The sequence below is a fragment of the Sander lucioperca genome, chromosome 7 (genome assembly GCF_008315115.2).
Source record: "Sander lucioperca isolate FBNREF2018 chromosome 7, SLUC_FBN_1.2, whole genome shotgun sequence".
Taxonomy (NCBI): Eukaryota; Metazoa; Chordata; class Actinopteri; order Perciformes; family Percidae; genus Sander; species Sander lucioperca.
This window is the reverse complement of record NC_050179.1, coordinates 41,017,572-41,037,610: the sequence shown is the minus strand read 5'-3', so window position 1 is coordinate 41,037,610 and position 20,039 is coordinate 41,017,572. Positions and strand designations below refer to the sequence as shown.

General features: G+C 39.2%; 1 protein-coding gene across 1 annotated transcript in view; it reads left to right on the top strand.

The window, feature by feature from the left end:
• Positions 1 to 312: 312 nt before the first annotated feature.
• trhr2 (thyrotropin releasing hormone receptor 2) overlaps positions 313 to 20,039 on the top strand; it is a 32,361-nt gene continuing 12,634 nt past the window's right edge. Inside the window, exons 1-4 of the mRNA XM_031285543.2 lie at positions 313 to 1,109; positions 5,687 to 5,819; positions 8,155 to 8,306; positions 10,779 to 10,902. Of these exons, the coding sequence (XP_031141403.1) occupies positions 727 to 1,109; positions 5,687 to 5,819; positions 8,155 to 8,306; positions 10,779 to 10,902 (792 nt within the window). The 5' untranslated portion in view covers positions 313 to 726. The remainder of the gene's footprint in view (positions 1,110 to 5,686; positions 5,820 to 8,154; positions 8,307 to 10,778; positions 10,903 to 20,039) is intronic.

Below are 20,039 nucleotides of genomic sequence, written 5' to 3'. Positions count from 1 at the left end.
TATAATTGATTTACTGCTGATCTTTTCCTTACACATTGTCTGCAATTACAGCATCTCATTGCCATTTAAAACCACCAGCATGCTTTGTTCTTTAATTCCCCCATTTTGTTTTAACAACCATTTGCTTTTGGGGCACTTTTTCTTCCAAGCAGCATTTATCAACTGATTCTGCCAGAATTGGAGCTACCTGAAGGAGTCACTGAGAGGAATTCTGTAGATGTGTTAATGTGTGTTTGACATTGACACATGAAAGTCCAAATTCAATCCAAAGGTTATTGTCGATTTAATCCCTGTCTGTCCAAGTAATTTAACTCATCTTCTATTTCTAGGTGACTCGGTCTTTGGAAGTCCTGGGATAATATGCAACGTGTTATTCTTTTTCACTCCTCTTCATTAGTTTAAAGGAAGATAGAGAAGGGAAGTGAAGGGGAATGACAGAAGGAAATATCAAAAACAAGAAAACAGTGCTTATTTTCTCTTCTCAGTGATCAAAGACTTATAACAAGCAAATTCACAGCTGTTTATTTCTCTGTAGTGAGCTGTGAGATGCTAAAGCTTCACAACAGTCAATATCATATGCTTTTAACTGGACTGGCTATACATGGGGGTTATTGCTCTTAATGAAGGAGAAAAAACATATCAACATTTCAAAGTCATGCCTCTCATCAGTTTAATCAAAAGAACATAACCTGTAATTAACTAACACTAGCCAGCTCACTAGCAGATATGATGGACAACGTGAGCTCCAGAATCAACACCCCAACCAATATCTCTCTGAGTCCCAGTGACGCCGTCTCTGAGTCGTTGGAGTACAAGACGGTGTCAGTGTTCCTGGTCATGCTGGTGTGTGGTGTGGGCATCGTGGGAAACATCATGGTGGTCACTGTGGTTCTCACCACACGCCACATGAGGACACCCACCAACTGTTACCTAGTCAGCCTGGCCATAGCCGACCTGACGGTTCTGGTGGCGGCTGGGCTGCCCAATGTGTCGGACAGTCTGACAGGCACATGGATTTTTGGCCACATTGGCTGCCTTGGGATCACCTACCTTCAGTACCTGGGCATCAACGTGTCCTCCTGCTCCATCACCGCCTTCACCGTAGAGAGGTGAGAATGGACAAACAACCAAATACAACTGCTCTTAGTACAGCTTTTGCAATGTCTGCTGTATTAGTGTATTATGTATGTGCTTGGCACCACATATTGTTCATCAGTGTACTGTAGATGCTCACATCGTTGTCATTATAGTTATCGTTTTTTGTGTAGACGGCCCTAAAATTAGGCCCACATGGTCAGCCAGTGGAGAGGTTGTCTGAATTGAAGTTGGCCTACCTGGGTCTATGGCTAGATAGCAAATATACATGGAAAGTACAGTACATATCAAACACTTAGAAACGAAATGCAAAAAAGTCATAAATCTATTACAAACTGTGGTCAGATGCAACTGGGGGGCAGACAAACACACCTACAGCATAGGTTAATATGAGGTCAAAAAATCGATTGTGACTGTATACTATATGCTGCAGCAGCACAGACATCACAGCAAAAAGTAAATTGACTCCAGTGTAGAGGATTACATTTATGTATAGGAGCTACAAAGTCGCTACCCATAAATGTAGTAGGCAAATAGAAGCAGAAAGACACCGCTGGAGTTAAGAAAAGAGAAACTCACACTTGCATACTGTGTTTTTTATGTTTCATCGTTTCTGTGTTTGCAGCATCGTGCTGTTACAGGTGTTTTAGAGTTTGTTTTTTACTGTGCATGTTTCTCCTAATGGAAGTGTTTTGGGGCCGTTCTAGCGTGTTTGCCTGGGTGGGCCACCGTAGTTTTGAGTTGTTAATGGTATTCATTTTACTTTTACTGGAGAATGCTTTTAATTTGCATACGTTACAAAGGCGAAGTATTTAACATTTACATATCCTCTACATGTGAACAAGGTAAACAATGTGTGGGTGTAAGTGATGTAATATGATGCAAGCCAATGGTTTTGCATTCTTATCTATAATAATTGGTTTTAGACATCTTCGTTACATATAGCTTCATCTATGACCTCAGGAGACTATCATCCCAAGAAGAACAGCAACAGTTGTTTCAGCAAGTGCCCCATAACGACATAGGCCTATGTTTAAGTGTCTAAGCCCTCTAGTGGCTGTATAAAGTATGACAGGAGCAAAGGAAGTAGTGCGACATTGTTGTAGAGCAACAAAGTCTGTGTAGCGAGGAGGTCAGGGTACATAGATAGATCAATAAAACCTGGGACACTGTTGTTGTTTCCTGCTGACAGTCATAGTTTTTTAACCCTCTGTGGTCTAAAGGCATTTTCACATATCTTCTTAAATGTACTTTTTTAGGGTATTTCCATGTAACTGATCCCCATGTGTTTCATGTGAAAATGTTCAGAACAAACTCAGCTTTCCATATAGTGATGCCCACATTTTTTAGAGCAATGTGTGAGAAGATAATTTGGCACTAAAGCTGAAACGTTGATGTTGTCTTTTTGAAATTCCTCAAATCTCTTGAAAACAAACCTTAACTCATGATGTGTTGTACGAGTTGTTTTGATGCTTGAAATGAGTTTACCAAAGTCTTAGGTTATATATGATTAAAATAGTAAATAAATGTCTGAAATGAAATTCTGTAATATCGCTTTTTGAGTAGGAGTTTTGTCAAACAGCGTTTGGACGAGCCGGTGCATCTTTCGTCCTCAGAGGGTTTTAACCATGACCAAGATCGTTCCCTCAAACATGTGTTTATTATTGTAACCACGATGACAAATGTCCCCTAACTTTATTAATTTATTTTAACCTAAACCACAATGTTTCCATATGTTAACCAAGTCATTTTTGGGCCTCAACCTAACCAAACCATAGTATTGTGATTTGTAATGGTTTTGAAAGCACACACAAATGATGTCCTGCTGATAGGCGCGTTATACGGTGGCCCTGAGAGCTCAGTAACAGTACGAAGGGGCCACTGTCCAAGCATCAGTATGGGATGAATTGGGAGTGAGAACGGATTGGTTCTGAACAGGAGAGCAGACAGCTACGCATAATATCAGGCCCTGGGCTTTTTCTAGCTCTGGAGTGTTTCAAAGAGTCTAACCCAGCGATTGAACAACCAAGGGAATGTAACCAGTGCATTACAGTGTTATTAATAATTAGTTTGTTTTATTTCTGAAACATCATTACTAAAATCAAGGGTGTCAAACCTAAGATAAAACTCCTTAAAGTCCTGTGCCAGTTGTTTGTCGAATTTAAAACAATCATGAACCACCTTTTGGTTGCTTTTGTTTTTTGACCCAACAATAGTTGTTAGACCATCCCATGCACTGTGGTGGAATGTAACTAAGTACATTTACTCAAATACGTACTTAAGTTCAAATGTTGAGGTACTTGTACTTTACTTGAGTCTTTTCTTTTCATGCCACTTTCTACTTCTACTCCGCTACATTTCAGAGAGAAATATTGTACTTTTTACTCCACTACATTCATCTGTTACAGCTTTAGTTACTAGTTACTTTACACATTAAGATTTCTGCACACAAAACACATGTAGTTTAGAAAATCTGATGTTTTATTATAAATTAAACTACCCAACAATATAACGGCTTTCAAGTACACCTGAAAATAATTAGCCGATTGATCGTTTCCAGTTTCTAAAATGGGAGGATTTTTCTGCATTAGGTACTTTTTACTTTTAATACTTTAAGTACATTTTCCTGATGATACTTACATAGTTTTACTTAAGTAACATTTTCTAAGCAGGACTTTTACTTGTAACAGAGTATTTTTACAGTGTGGTATTATTACTGTTACTTAAGTAAAGGATCTGAGTACTTATTCCACCATTGCATGCAGAACCCAAATTATTATTGCCACGTTCTCTTTTTAAATTATCTTTATGTTTGAGTTTTACGCTCCTATTTTCACTTTTTATCATTTTCAGGAACTTCGAAATAGCCTTTTCTTATTGTTCAATAAAATCTTCAATCATTTTGACACCCATGGCTTCCTGTTATGATATACCTTCAGAGACTTATTAGAGATGACATATTCTTCTTAAATAAAGTCAAAACTGAGATCATTGACTCCATTTCTTTGAAGTGAAAATACTAAGTAACAGATCAAGATCTCAATTTAAACAGCAATATCAAGTCAATAACAAAATTAGCCTATTATTGTCATACAAATATAGAGAGACTTTGAGGATACATGTCCATGCTTTCATCTCAAGTAGTTTAGATTAGACATTTAATGGCTTAGGGGCCTATATACATTTCTGACCTACTTCTTCCATATGAACCCCTCAGGTCTCTTAAGTAATCTGGAACAGGTCAGCTAACTGTTCCCAGAGTCAGAACAAAACATGGTGAAGCTGCATTAAGTTATTATACCACCACTGTTGGAACAAACTGCCAGAAGAACTCAGATTTGCACCAACTGTAACTACTTTAAAAACCGACTAAAGACTTTTGTCTTCATGCCTTTTAACTGAAATTGCAATCTATGTTTTATTTGCACTAAAATTGCACTTTATTTCCGCGTTTCTGTCTGTCTTTTATTATTACAGTTTTTTTATCGCTTTTGTACTATTATCGAATGTAGGTCGTAAAACCTCACAACTCTTAGTAGAAAACTTAAAGCAGATCATTGAAATGGCTGTTTTTTCAAACATGTAATCACATGTTCAATTGACTAAGTACAACATACAGATTTACATAGTAACTTTTTCACCACACATAATCACTGTGTCATCAAAGACAATACATTTTATATGATGTAATTGTCTTTCACAATGCAATGCTCACAATACTTTTGATATGCCTATATTCTGATTTGCATAAATACATTTCATCAACATTTAATCCAACTGCTCTTAATGGCTATTCATTGAACCGTTTGGTAAACCTATAGATTTTAAATTGGTTTGTCAGCTATATAAAATGGTCAGAAAGGTGGCAATTGGCACCAACAGAGAGGCCAGATGTGATGACATCAGTGTTGACCAATGTCAAGCATGGACTCGCCACGCCAAATGTTTTTTCCCAAGGTGCATGAACAATGAAAATCTATGGCCAAAAGCTCAAGACAGGCTTGATCCAAATTACTGTAATGAAATGTTTGGTTTTCATTTAGTTACAGTAATTTGTTTTACAGTATTTACTCTAACTGTGTACATTTGATTTTACAGTAAAGAGGATACCTATGTTACAATTAAATATATCTGAAAAATAATGTAAAAACAAATTTGGCCAAATGGTTGTAGAGGATGTCTTCTTTGATCACAACTTGATTACACATAGGATAGATATTATGGAAATGATAGATTCTGTAAATGTTGGGTAATGTAAGTGTATTACCTACCTTGTCTTTTACACTACTGTAGCATTTTACTTTCAGCCCTTCTAACGGTGATTTGAAACAAGTTACAAGTGTGATGAGTTTGGAGTTTTATACTGTGAAATTGTACCATATAGTTGCAATAATAGTATCAAAGCGATAAAAAAACCTTCATTATTATTTTATTTATTAATTGTATACACTTTTATTCTTCCTACCTGTGTCTTTTTAAACTTTTTTATATAAAATGGCTTGAGCTGTGTCTCTGTATGAAATGTGCTATATAAATAGACTTGTAAATAGACTGCTTGTGTTTAAACCCTCCATTTTCTCTTTACATGCAGGTACCTAGCTATCTGCCATCCAATGAAGGCTCAGACAGTGTGCACAGTGTCCCGGGCCAAGCGGATCATTGCAGTTGTTTGGATCTTCACCTGTGTCTATTGCATGCTGTGGTTTTTCCTGGTGGACATTCAGGTTAGATAAATATGCTGCATTACATTTTGTGTGTTACTGGTTTAACTTGCTGAGGATCTCAGCAGAGTAACAATCAGCATGCAATTCGTGAAAAAAGCAGAGGGGGCGTTTTTTGATCATGCACAATGAAACAAAACTAATTAAATCCCCCTTTCAATACCATGGATATAGTGCCACTCGGCCAGCCACGCCAAAACACTTTTATGAACTTCCATATCCAATGGAAAATAATCAATAAAACACAGCGCTTTCAAGCCGGAGAGCAGAGTTCACTTCACTCGTTTGTTACTCGGGAGTGGTTTAACCACATAAATAAAGAAACTACAATCTGCTGTCTTATTTTAGTTCATAGCCACATTTTAATTGAATGGTGCTCAATAAATGCACATTCAACATGTAAACAAACATGTAAACAAAGTATTATTATTGTCAATGTAGTGTATTTATTGCCTCTGCCTCATACAGGCTCTCCCTCTCTCCTCTCTGTAATGTTTTGATTTTTTATTGTGTTTTTTTTTATATTTAGAACACACAGAACATACAAATACCTCTGTCATTTTTTTTAACACTGAACTAGCATATCTAAGGTGATTAAACTTTCACGGAAAGGGGAGTATCTAACTATCTAACACCCAGTGTGGGAAATATTGAGTGATGAGGGAGCCAGATAGAGAGGAGCTCACGACACTCACACAAGCACTATATGTTTTGACGAGGTAAATAGTTCTATATTTAGCAGCCTATATGTATTTTCTTTCATAAAAGCGGTCTCCGCTCACTGCTGTCACATCTTTACCTCTCTCGCCAAAGAGGGAGCAGTACCGCGCAGTGTAGCAAATGTCGGAGCTGACATAATAATAATAATTTATACTTTATTAATCCCACAATGGAAATTACAATTTTTTCACTCTTTTGTTAGAATACACATTACACACAGGCCTGAAATATACACACGCTCAGTACCTATACATGCAGTAATGGAGTCAGAGTGAGGGGGCTGCAGCTGTCGATTACCACCACCTGCTTGCACCTAACCTTAACCCTTGGGGGTTCGGTGCATTGCTCAAGAGCACCTTGGCAGTGCTCAGGAGGTGAACTGGCACCTCACCAGCTACCAGTCCACCACCATACTTTGGGTCTTATGGGGACTGGAACCAGCAACCCTCTGGTTCTCAACCCAACTCCCTACAGACTGAGCTACTGCCACCCCAAACATTACCATTGATGTAACGATGCAAATAAATCAGTAAATACATGGGCAATTTAGTGATATCCCGCAGTTATGGTGTTGAAATAAAATTCCGTCCTTTTTGTCTGAGACTGAGACAACACTGAGTAAAAATGCGGTCGATTTTGTGACGAGACCAAATACAACACCGCCGAGGTCTATCAACACATCAATGCCGACCGGAAGTGCAAGCAAGAGGGTTTGAGACCGTAAACAAAGTGGGATAAGTGGGACGAGGGCTAACTCCTTATAGGCTATTACTACGCAGCATTTCCCTCGCCTATGTACAATCTTTAGTAAACAAAATGGATGACCTTCGGCTGCGGATCACCACTCGTAAATGTATTACAGACTGCAACATCATGATTTTCATGGAAACATGGTAACAACAGAGCTGTGCAACAGCATGTGTGGACGGTGAGTTTGACGCCACTAAAGCGAGAAACACAAGTGTAGATCACAGCGTTATGCAGTTGACTTATTACTCACGGACCCTCCCCCTCTCACACACATTGGCCAACTCTGGCAGACTCGCTCTCTCTTCCTTTTTCAACATGAAACATAGAAACAAAGAAGTCATCAAATTTGCAGGTCTTACATGTGCAAGTAGTTAAAAAAACACTTGCATTGTCTCAAACAATGGTCGCAAAATGCCATTTTGTCGCAGCCTGGAGACCTGACATCTATTTTATTTCATAATTTTGTGTCAGTTTGCATCATTTAAACATTAAATGTAAAATGTGTGTTTTACAATAATATGTTTATTTAATACTATATTATATTATAGGTGTTTGTGTTGTTAAATTGAGCCAATAGGTTCCACTGTAATTACCAAAGAACATATATATCTCTTTTTGGTAATGACATTCTTTAAATTGGATCAGGTCAGCTTTCATTTGTGTCAAGAACAGAGGAATAAAGTCTTTGTTATCACCAAGCCTCTTTTGTCCAAATGCTGTGACAACTTGCAAGTGAATGTGAAAAGCTTTTTAAGAGCTCTGTGCCATTTCTGAGAGTAGTGTTATTATGTTTAGATGTGAAAGATAATTATGTGCAACTCAGCCCAGAGTTTTATTTCAGTGTCTCTATAACTGTATGACAATTCAGGTCAGCCATGATGGACATGTGCAGTGTGGCTACAAAGTGAAACGAGAGCTCTACCTGCCCATCTACCTCATCGACTTTACCATTTTCTACGTCATCCCACTGCTCCTTGCCATTGTGCTGTATGGCTTGATAGCACGGATCCTCTATCTCAGGTACTGTAAAAGGTCTTTAAAACCATATTAATAAATTAGTTACTTCATTAAAAAGGGTCACTCCACCAGTTTGACATATGTAATGTATCAGTGTATTCACCATGTGGAGTACTACTCAGCCTGTGATAAGAGTTGTATAATGTCTTAAGCGGCTCTGGAGGCGCTTTGTCAAGTCGGAGCGAATAACCCTGATGATGTCATTTTTTAAACTCAGTTTGGCTTTGGAGCTTAAAATGTATAATGATTTAAAAGAGAAAGCCTGCATTACAAACTGGAGGCATGGAGTTCGATGGGTATCTACCAGGCAGGAAGTCAAATTAAATACTTTCAAACTTCATTATGGAAAACAGGCTGCCGTAGATTTGGTGATTGAACCTACTAGGGAATAGGGACTAAAAGTCAGGAAATCTCTGACTCTGCTTGCAAGAACCACCACCTTAAAGGCCCTGACACACCAACCCGATAATCAGCCGTCGGACAGTCTGGCGAGGTCGGTGACTCGAGTCTGTTCGTTGTGTTCTGTGTCGTTGTCCGTCGGAGGGGACGTCGGCCTTCATTTTGGCTGATTTGACATGTTGAGTTGGAAGGCGGGCAGTCGGACTCAATGACCAATCTGATTGCTAACCCGGAAATGATGAGCGGGATGAGCGACGAACTCCTCTCAAAATCTGACGAAAATCTTTTAAACTGCCCTTTGTCGATCTGAAATGAAGACAGATTCAGCAACTGTCTGGCCTATTTCTCGCTTAGAATGTTTTCAGAAACACATTTCGGTGAACTTTTTTCGTAAAATGAGATCGTATTCCGAACGAGCCGCCATTATGTTCGGCTGGAAAAGCCAGACCCATGTGACACGTTCGTCATTTCCGGTTTTCAGTTTTTGGGTGACAATACAGATTAGCGCCGCCTGCTGTTATGGATAGGGATATTACGTCTCACACACGTGCAGAACGTATGCTCAAGTCAGTCTCGGTTCGGTGTGTTCCGAGGCACTTTTTGGACCTCAGGGAGCTGACTGATTAGTCCGACTGCCTTTTCTGTCGACGGTTGGCTGTCGGGGTGGTGTGTCAGGGGCTTAATGTGGTGAAGGGGTTTGTATGTCCATGTGTCCCTGGGGGCTGTATTGTCAGAGGCAATAGTTCCTGGTAGGGTCTCCGAAGGAAAAGTGGTCCCAAGGGAGGAGCCAGACTAAGAGCGATTCACAGACCCAAAATGAAACTGCAAAAAAGAAGCTGCTTTGCCCAGAAAAGGGAAACCTGGTCACCCTTCAGGAGCCAGACTTGGAAGGGCAGCTCGCTGGCCTTGAACCATGGCCACCTGACTACATTAATAATCAATCTAAAAAACAACAACTATAATACTATTTAAATTTCATTCATTATTATCTTGTAATCTTCAAATTATATTTGAATATGCTTACATTCAGCCAATTATTAACTACACTACTCTTGTTGTTAAAAGTTCTGTTCGCTAGAGGGATGTTCCAACATTAGCCTAGTAGTAGTCTATATCATTGACGTTCCACTTCCAGGATTGCTCCGGTGCTTCTGTCTTTTTAGCCAATGTCCGTCCCCTTCCTCTTTCTTTGTGTTGGCGTTCTAACCTCCGGTGGATTTATGAGGACTATGGTTAACAGACAGCTAGCTAGACTATCTGTCCAATCTGAGTTTTCTAATTGGACAGACTAAAAAACTTTTGAACGTACACATGTTCCACCAAAACAAGTTCCTTCCTGAGACTATTTAGCAGAGGCACTGTGGCTCTGTCTGGAGCTTAGCGCCGGCCAAGACCATTGTGATTGGTTTAAAGAAATGCTAATAAACCAGAGCATGTTTTTCACCCATCCCTGAATGCTGTGTGGACTAGTCAGACCCTCCTGTGCAGCGCTGTGGAGGAAGGTATGGCAAAGCGAGACTAGCCTAGAAGGGACAACTATGCATTGCATTTCTGGCACACCGCTTTGTTAACATTAATTTTCAACCACAAGCACACAGTGAAAACCCTAAATCAACAGGGAACTGTAAGGTTTTCCGGGCAGAGCCAACTGGTAGTTGTGGTAAACCCACTGAACGCTAAACAACAGACAAACAAAGTTAGCAGAGCAGAGGATGTAGAAGCTAAAGAGCCAAGACTTGGAGTTGCTGGAGACCAAAACAGAGCTGAAAGGAAAATGAATATTGGACTTACATTCATCAGGCAGCCAAATCAAAACTCTAAAATAACTGATCATGTTGTTATGTGTCTGCTGAGGTCTAAATAATTAATTGCTTGCCAACAACTTCATAATATGATATTATGTCAATGTTTTGTTTGCAGCCTATTTCTGCTTCTTTTTAATAGAACTTTTTCAATTTTCTGTTTTTATAAAGAAACCCTACAGCACATAATAAATCAAACCACCTCCTAATTCCTGATTTAATAAAGAAAACTAAACCAACCAACACATCTAACATGCTGCTTCTGTCCCCCCAGCCCTCTGCCCAACCATCCTGACACCAGTGCCACCACACTGCATCGAAGATGCCGGGAAGCCTCTGAAGTTGGGAAGGGGGGTCGCCAGGGCCGGCAAAAGAGCACGCTCTCCTCCAGGAAACAGGTTTCTGCCTCATCCCACATTTAACCTCTTTCCCATTAACCCCTTCTGTGCTCTCCTCTTCCTGTTACATACTTTCTTATCTATAAAGTAAATGCTGTGCGATAGCGTTAGTCACATTTGACCCCGGTCTTATCTTTGGCTGTGTGTGTGATCTGCTGGAAATATAGAGGCCATGATTCCCTCTTAATAGCATGGTGATGATGTCCATTGCTTTCGAAAAGTGGCCTCTTGTCGGCTCTATGTCCTGGCTGTTACGAGGCCCTGAAGGCAATTGTGGTGGTAATAGTTACTTTTCCTCAGGCTAAGCAGTCAAAAAGCCTTTTTAGTAAGTAAGCCCTCTCTCTCCCAGGTTACATGGTATTGCTGCAGTGGTGCTTTGTCTTTATGCTCTTGGATGTAGAACACATTCTCTCAGGCTTTTTGGTCTTAAAACCATTTACCTTCAGAAGCCTTTATCCACTCAGAAGGGATACGACAAAGTTCTTTTTAGTCCAGAAGGAACTAGTTTTGTGTCCACATATTATTCTTTTAAAAGTTGTATAGCAATTGAAAAGCCATAGTACAAAGATCTTTGTTCTCTAAAAAAGCAATAGCATTTCTGTCTCTAAATATCAGAGATGACCTTAAAAACAATGAGACAAGAGACCATCTTGGATTAGGGCGTGTTCACACCAGCAAAAGGGGATCTGGTGATTTGCCGCAGGGTTGTGCATAGGAATGCAACGATTATAGATTTTGTTGGTACGATTATAGTCTGAAAAATTATCACGGTTTCACGATTATCACAATTATTATGTATTAATTAATTTCACTGCTAATGTATGACATTTCATGAACACTAGATTTTAATGTATTATTTATTGCTGCCTTTTGAAACGGAAATAACACAGTAACAGTTTTGAATGTTTTGAAAATGATTATATGATCAATCATCAACCTTTTTAAATTCATCTGAAAAGATTAGAGACTAGAGGTGAATCAAACAAAGACAGTGCTGTCTTTCTAAAGCCCTTTTTGTGCTAGAAACGGCCCTGCTAGCTGCTGTGTCTAAAAGTTTGAGGAGCTGGTAGACAAGATGCACTTGTCTCAGGTAGAGTCGCAGCATGTTGCCAAGGAGTAAGTAATGAGAGACCAAGTAAGTAAAAGAGACAACCTGTAGGGGGACCGAATTGGCGGGTCACCGCTTCAGTCCCCCTACAGGTTGTCTCATTGGAACTACAGCTTGCAAGCTGGAAAAGTTGCATCGTATGCCTTTAAGTAGTAACGTCAGTGACAGTTGAGTTTTGACTTGTACGAACGCGTTATCATCAGCTCGCTCACTGTAAATGCAAACGTCGGAAAATCGGAATGGGCCCCTCTCCATCCCCTACCAACACACACACGCACATGCAAGTAGTAGCCTACACGTTCACTATCACAAAGAGCGCAAAGTGCTTTACAGCGCATCACAGGGAACCACACAATCTAATAGGGTACAGAAATGTATACAAACCAATACATTACAACGTGGTGGATTACCATTTTGAAAAAGTGTGAAAGCAAATATCCTACCTACAATTTATCAAGGTTGATAATGAATATAACAGCCATTCTCGTGGCGCAACTTGTCCATTAGGCAATCTGCTGCAGAACATGTCCACCTATTCCACAGTCTCTTGCTGATGCGGGGTATTTGTTGTGAAATGAAAAGGCCCCTTTTTCAATGAGAATCATTTTTTACTTTGTCACTGGATATATTTCCCCACATTGCAGGATCCATAACAGTTTCACACCAAGAGTCGTCATCAGCCCCCCTCTGATATAGGCCTGTAGTCTGGTTAAAGACACTGTAACCTCCAGGCATGTTGTCTGAACAGACAGGTTAGTGGAAAACGAGGCCTGAGCCGTTTTACATGGAAAGCTACTGGGAGCGAATAAACTCATTAGCTAAAGCAATAAGCACAACTTTTTTTCACACACTCAAGGCTGTTGCTGCAGTCCCCTGGGGACCTAGCAAGCATGGCTGCGGACTGCTAGCTAGGTTAACTAAACCTGCTATCTGGCAACAAAGGATTCCATTCACTATGCTAAGCTAAACTAGTGGCGGCTCTGCCGGACTAAGACAATGCATGCACTGAGTAGGGGTCTCACGATACCAAAAATTCAGTAGTCGGTGCCACTACCAGTAAAATAACACGATTCTCGATGCCGATTTCGATACCACGGTAAAAAAAAAAGGATTTTCTAAGATTCCATATACTCAGGCTCCAACTGAGCTTGAAGACGTAAATGTGACGTGAGCAACCTGTCTGAAAGTTATAAATCTTCTGGTAGCTGTGCTAAGAAAAATCTCAATCATTCCCAATCTAGCAGAGACGGAGAGCGTAGGTATATGTAATTGAGATAACATAGGCACAGGCTAATTATTGATCACTAAAATGCTAGTTAACATTAGTAATTAAACTTCAACAGCTAATGGAAGTCCAAACTGCCTGCGAGCTTCTCCTGTACTATACGGTAATTCCTCTACTATGCGACAGTAAGTCGCGTGGATATGACATATTCGTTAGCCTATTTTTACAAAAATGTCTGCTACAGAGCCATACCGTGAGATACAAGGTAATGGAGCCTTTTATACATTGTCGTGTTTCTTTAGAAATAAACAATGGACAAAGAGAGTCTTTACACGCTTCAGATGTAAAGTTATTCACTGTCAAAGTGGCGCCAAAATGAATGGCAGTCAATGGGATGCTAACGGGAGGTGATGGCTTGTTAGCATCAAAATGGCGCCATAGGAGCTACGCGTTCTGGGGAGAGGCTTATGCCGCGTTCTATTTACCTCGGAACTCGGATTTTCCGAGGTCAAAGTCGGAAAGACGCCCCCTGACCTCAAATGTCCGAGCTAGGAACTCGGACAACCTCGCAGTAGCCCGAGTTCAAAATCCAACATGGCTGCCCCCTGTATCAACAGTTGTGAAAGCTGCAGTAACATAAAGTTTAGGGCTGTCAATCGATTAAAAATTTTTATCTAATTAATTACATACTCCGTGATTAATTAATCAAAATTAATCACATACAAAATTAACGGTGCCTGAACCGATACTTTTTAAGAAAGTAAAAAAAGAAAGAAAAAAAAAGGGTACTAAACAACAGTCGGTGACATTAAAGAACGGCTTGTTTATTGCTAAGGCCATATGGTCAAAATTAAATGATTTAATAATAATGTATAACAATGACTTATTTCACTAGTAAATTGCTGTTGAACGACAAAAACAACCACCAGATTGGAAAGGGACATTTACAATAACTTCAAATGCACCACGAGGCTGTAGTTTACCAGTTTCATTGAACGCACCGTCTGTGTTGTTTCTCCTTCGGCAGCTGCAGATTGTTACATCCCAGTGTTGAATCCTCTACAGTAAAACACAGTCACACTTTACACCGTTTAGTGTTAGCTGTCAGCATTTTAACCATGTTTAATCCAGCTACTAGCTAGTGGTAGGCTAACGTTAGCTGCTGTTGAGTATAGTGTTAACTAGCTAGCGGTAGGCTAACATTAGCTGCTGTTGAGTATAGTGTTAACTAGCTAGCGGTAGGCTAACGTTAGCAGCTGTTGAGTATAGTGTTAACTAGCTAGCGGTAGGCTAACGTTAGCTGCTGTTGAGTATAGTGTTAACTAGCTAGCGGTAGGCTAACGTTAGCAGCTGTTGAGTATAGTGTTAACTAGCTAGTGGTAGGCTAATGTTAGCTGCTGTTGAGTATAGTGTTAACTAGCGTCACGTGCAGCGGTGTTTGTGTTGTCTGTATCATCTTCAGAGCATCAGAGAGAAGAGCAGACATATCAGTGGCTCCAGATTTCGGTAGCCAGGGTTGGCAGGAAGAAGATTTTTACAAGTAAATGTTCCAATTAATGATCCAGGCAGCACATTCTCGTCTCCCTCCTTCATTTTACAGTCCAATGGTGGCTAGAACGGCTCCGGGTCAAACGTCAATATGGAATAGATTAATCTGCGTTATTTTTTTTAACGCGTTATTTTTTCTCAGATTAATTAATCGAAATGAACGCGTTATTTTGACAGCCCTTCTGTCTTATTTGTGTCACTAAATCAGTCGTTCACACAGGCATGTTCAACTTCTACCTGTGGACATGTTGTTACGTTGTTTGCATACACAAAAAACGGCATAATGCGTTGTTATCAACTGGTATTGCTAACAATAGCTAACCGGGCTAGAGCTAATGAAAACAATGAAAAGCCGACTTTTAAATGGAACACATTCAACTCGGGTATGACGTCATTCCCAGCTCCGGCTTCCGAGTTCCAATGTAAATAGAACGCGGCATTACCCCCTTGGTCCTGGCTAACTGTGGCTAACGCTGCCATGCTAACCCTGCTAACGGCTAATGTTACCTGATGAGCAGGCAAGCGGCCACGGCTGTTTACAACGTGTAGCCTGTTCAGCGCCTGTAGCCGACAACAGTGAGTTATTTGAAGCCAAGAGAGTGAGGGCTGTAAATCAGGAAGAGAAGACCGTGAGTTTGCAGTGAACATGCCATTTTTTAGGTCGGGTAGAGTTGACTCTCGGCCACTTGTTCGTGACCTCCTCCACAGGCTCCACAGCCTAAGTCCACAGGTACAAATTAGTTTTGCACCAAATGTATCGTCAAGAGTGTTGTGAAAGTCGAGGTGCGCAGATTCGCCACTTTGTGATGCGAGAGAGCACATATGTGAAGTTGCAGTGACAGATTCGAGAGGTTGTAATCACTGAGTTGTGGTTGTGATGGAAAATGAACCAGAGTATAAAAAAAAAGTATACGAGTAAATGTTGCATTATAAGTTCACAGCTGTCATTGTGTTCATGTAAATATCAATCTACACATTTGTGAATATTGTTTCTGTAACTTCACATTCAGAATACAGGTGTGTGAACATTTTCTACAAGTGCAAATTTCAATTTACAAGTTCAGATTTTTTTTACAAGCTCTCATGTTTTTTTTCTTTGTATGACTTCAAATTCAGATCACATGTGTGTGAATATTTTTTACAAGTGAAAATTTTATTTTTACAAGTGCAAATTAAATTTTTACAAGTGCAAATTTTAACATACAAGTTCAGATTTTTTGTTCTGCAAGTTCTCACATTGTATTCTACAAGCTCTCCCTTTTTGCACCATATTTACCTTCATACATCAGTTTGTTTAGTAAAAATCACATGTATATGGTGGATAGAAAGCATTCAGTCATAGTTCTCGCAGTAACACAATTTCCTGAAGGCAACATGACTGAGGAGAGTCTTCTGCCTTCTTTGTTAGGCTGTCACTCATAATTCCACGCCCCCTACACAAAATTAGGGCCAAAAGTCTGAAACTGAAAAAAAATGATCTGAAATTGAAAAACAGATCTGAAACTGGAAGCCGTAAAAAAATAAGTTTTGAATCTGAAAACATGAAATGTGGAACTGAAAACAAATATAAAAGTGAAAAATGAAAATTAATAATTTATTCAAAATAATTCCAGAATTTAATCAAAATTTTATTCAAACTGAAAGAAAAATTGGTACACTTATTTTTAGTTTGAATTAGGGCTGTCAAACGATTAATTTTTTAATCACGATTAATCGTTGAATTTCTATAGTTAATCGCGATTAATCGCATATTTTATCACATGATTAAAATTCTATTATTTTGCATTTCAGAACAGTTTTTAAGTACATATTAACAATCGAAACCAATTTTTACCAGTGTACTATGATTGGGAATCAAATGAATGCAAAGAAAGTTAATTTATGAACTTGATTTTAAGATTTGTAATTATTTATTTACTGTAAACAAAAGAAAAATGTGTCATCTGTCATCATTGCACAATTCCTCCAAGTACCTAACTAAAAAACTAAAAATCCCTCTCCTTACTAGAGTCAATCTAGTGTTTAGTAACTCCTAAATAATGTTGATTACTCACTGACGTCCAGTGATCACCGGTTAATGAGACAGAGTTTGCAGCACCTTGCAGCCGTTCAGTGTGGCTGCTTTCTCCGTGTCATACAGGCTGTGTATCCGTGAAAACTACTGTCCCCCTTGACGGCAACGAGACGGGTCAGAACATGCCAACTGTAGTACGTCTTTAAGACCCGAGTCCTCTACGATGCTGACAGGTCTGCAGTTTGTTGCCACCCGTTTCGCAAGAGCTGTAGTAATTTTTTGGGATTTGGTTTCATCCAGAGGTCGGCAAGTAGCACTCGTAGCATGCTAGCGGGTAGCATCACGTTAACTGTACTACTATGCTTAGCTCCGTAGGTGGTAGCTCAAGCTTGACATGCTTCAGTGATATTTTAATTCGGCTTTACACAATGTGCATATGGCTTTCGACTTGTCTATGAGCCGTCCAGGAGTTTTGGAAAATAAAAAGCGCCATTCAGGATTTCATTGCTGCTGTGTTTCTCCATCATGTTGCAGCCTGCAGCAGCAGGATGTGTTAGGAGGAAGTGGCAGCTTGATGATAAGTAACGGTGCTGCAAAGGTTAAAAATAGTAGCCTGTTAGGCACGACGCAAAGCAGAGTGAAATGTAAAATAAATTAATAAATGCCAGCATGTGATTAATGCGATTAAAAAAAATTAATCGCATCGCGATTAACGCGTTAACGCTGACAGCCCTAGTTTGAATACATGGTTTTATTTTTCAAGTTTTAGACCAAAACTTAAATTTTCAATTTCAAGCTATAGTTTTTCAACTATATATATATTTTTCAAATTAACAAAACATTTGGCCCTGATTTAGCTCCATACCTGCGGTGCTTAAAAAAAAAGGGCATCGTCGGTGTTTTGTCATTTTAGAACCGGAAGGTGTCGGTAGAATCGGTTCTCGTGACATCCCTAGCACTGAGACAAAAATGCGTTTGCCCACCTATTTAAAATCTAGGGGAGACGGTGAATAATCTCTATTTAAAAAAATGGTGGCGTGTTCCTTTAACAACAACATTAACAAACAATAAAGTCGCTAACAAGCTTACCAACTTGGGTTGAATTCCCCGTTGCAGCTGCAGATGTTGTGAGGTCAGGGGCCAGCTCTGCTCTGTGTTTCCCTGGTGTTTGCTTATGTGGCAGTACGTCGTAATGACACTCGGGGAATTTAAGATTTCCGACAACGCCACTTGGGATAGGCCCAAGACCTTTAAAGCACACAGGTTCGTTTACCAAGTTAGGGGTCAGAGACAATAAAGTAATTATAGAAATATAAAATTTTATTTTAATATATGTTTAAAATACCAACATCTTTTCTATTAAAAGGTATGTTATGGATATTAGAAAACAAAACACAATTCAAATCAATAAACCACCATGCATAGTTAAAGCAAGCAAAATCAAAACAAAATCAACACAAGCAATATATATATATATATATATATATATATATATATATATATATATATATATATATATATATATATATATATAATATACAATATTTACATAAAACAATATTTGTAATGTCAGCCTTAGGCTGTACACAAAGATCAGCAGCCTAGTAGTTATCTGGATTTTCAAAAGCTTGGGTTCGTTACCTAAAACGGCCACCCAGTCTAGCATGAAATATAGTATAGTGTATAGTTCATAACCAACCGTGAAGAAGAAGCTGTGTTTAACCCAGAAGATACCTTATCGATACTGTTTTCCATCAGATTGTTTATAGATCACAACATTTCCGATCGCACTTGAAGGCGGCATCATTTCAAAAGAAATGGATGGACTGTGCTTTGTTGTTGCAGCAAACAGTCAACTCCAAAAGTTGAATCATTCTGAACTTTTCACCGCATGCCGCTGCAGTTTTTTCTGGCTTTTCCCTGCAGCACCCCCCACCGCAGCCTAAACGCACTAGCCCTATTCATAATGAATGGGCAGACTTGCATTTTCACTGCACCGTCTGACGGCCGATGAAGTCAGTTTGAATGCAATAACATCAGTTGCAATGCCAAAGGGGTGTTAAGTTAGAGGAGCCCATGGCCCCGGTTCTACTTCCTACAGACAGAGGGTGAAAAAAAATAACAGCAATAGTGTCGTGGCTGGTAAAATGAGATTTAAATTATAAATAAATGAATATGATTATAAAAAAATTATAAATTTCCTGATTTTATTTTAACATCACCCAGGTTATGACTGAATCCATGTAAAGCCCTGATCCTCTTACAGTAAGATTATTACATTTACAAGAAGACAAAAGCAGGTCTTAAGCCTTTCTACTGGCCCCCCCAGCGCCCCAGTATGCGTCAAATGAAGTGCTTCTTTGATTGTCTAACAGCAGCTGAACCCCCCCTATCTGAGTGTGTCCAACTATTTTTGTAACTTGAGCAGGGAAATCCGAAAGGCAGTGGGATGCAGCTAGAAGAAAGTAATGACTTACATTTTTAAATTATGAATTTAATTAAATTGTTTTTACGGATTTAAATCATATTAAATATGCAATCAACATGCATTTGCCATTTTTCCTGTATCCCACTATTATGGTGACAGTGTTGTGGTCCATTGATGGGCCCCTTAACCTTTTGAATTAAGTTTTAAAACACTGAGTGAAAGGATTTGGTATCACTTTATTTGAAGGGATGTGCAATGTGTAACCATGACATGACACACCTGTCATTAACATGATGCAAACATCCAAAGAAAAAAATCATCTGGTGCACCGACGCGTTAAGGCAGATTAGACATTTTAACAAATCTTGTTAGTTTGTTGTTTATCAGTCTAACTTTTTTACAGAGTCATTAGCAGGTTTGAAAATTATTGTACACCAGAGATCTAGGGGATCCTCAAAGGTACTGCAGGGGAGCCAGCAAGTTATTGTAATTTTTTTGAAAGTTCTTTCAAAAATGTAAATGTCTTAACATAAATCCAACATATTATTAGCAAATATAAATCAGCCTATTAATGAAAAAAAAAAACATGAATGATGGGCTCTCTGTCCTACAGGTGAGGTAGTCTCTAAGGCCATCCACAGATACAGTAAAAGGATTCACTGGGCCACATGTATGTTTAACATTAAAACATGATTTATATAATCATGCCAACAATTGTTATTTTAATAGCATAGTATTCTAGGAATTAAAAATAGCATTGTCATCGTCACTACCTTGCTGTTACCAGCTGTATCTAGAGGCCTGTCCAAATGAA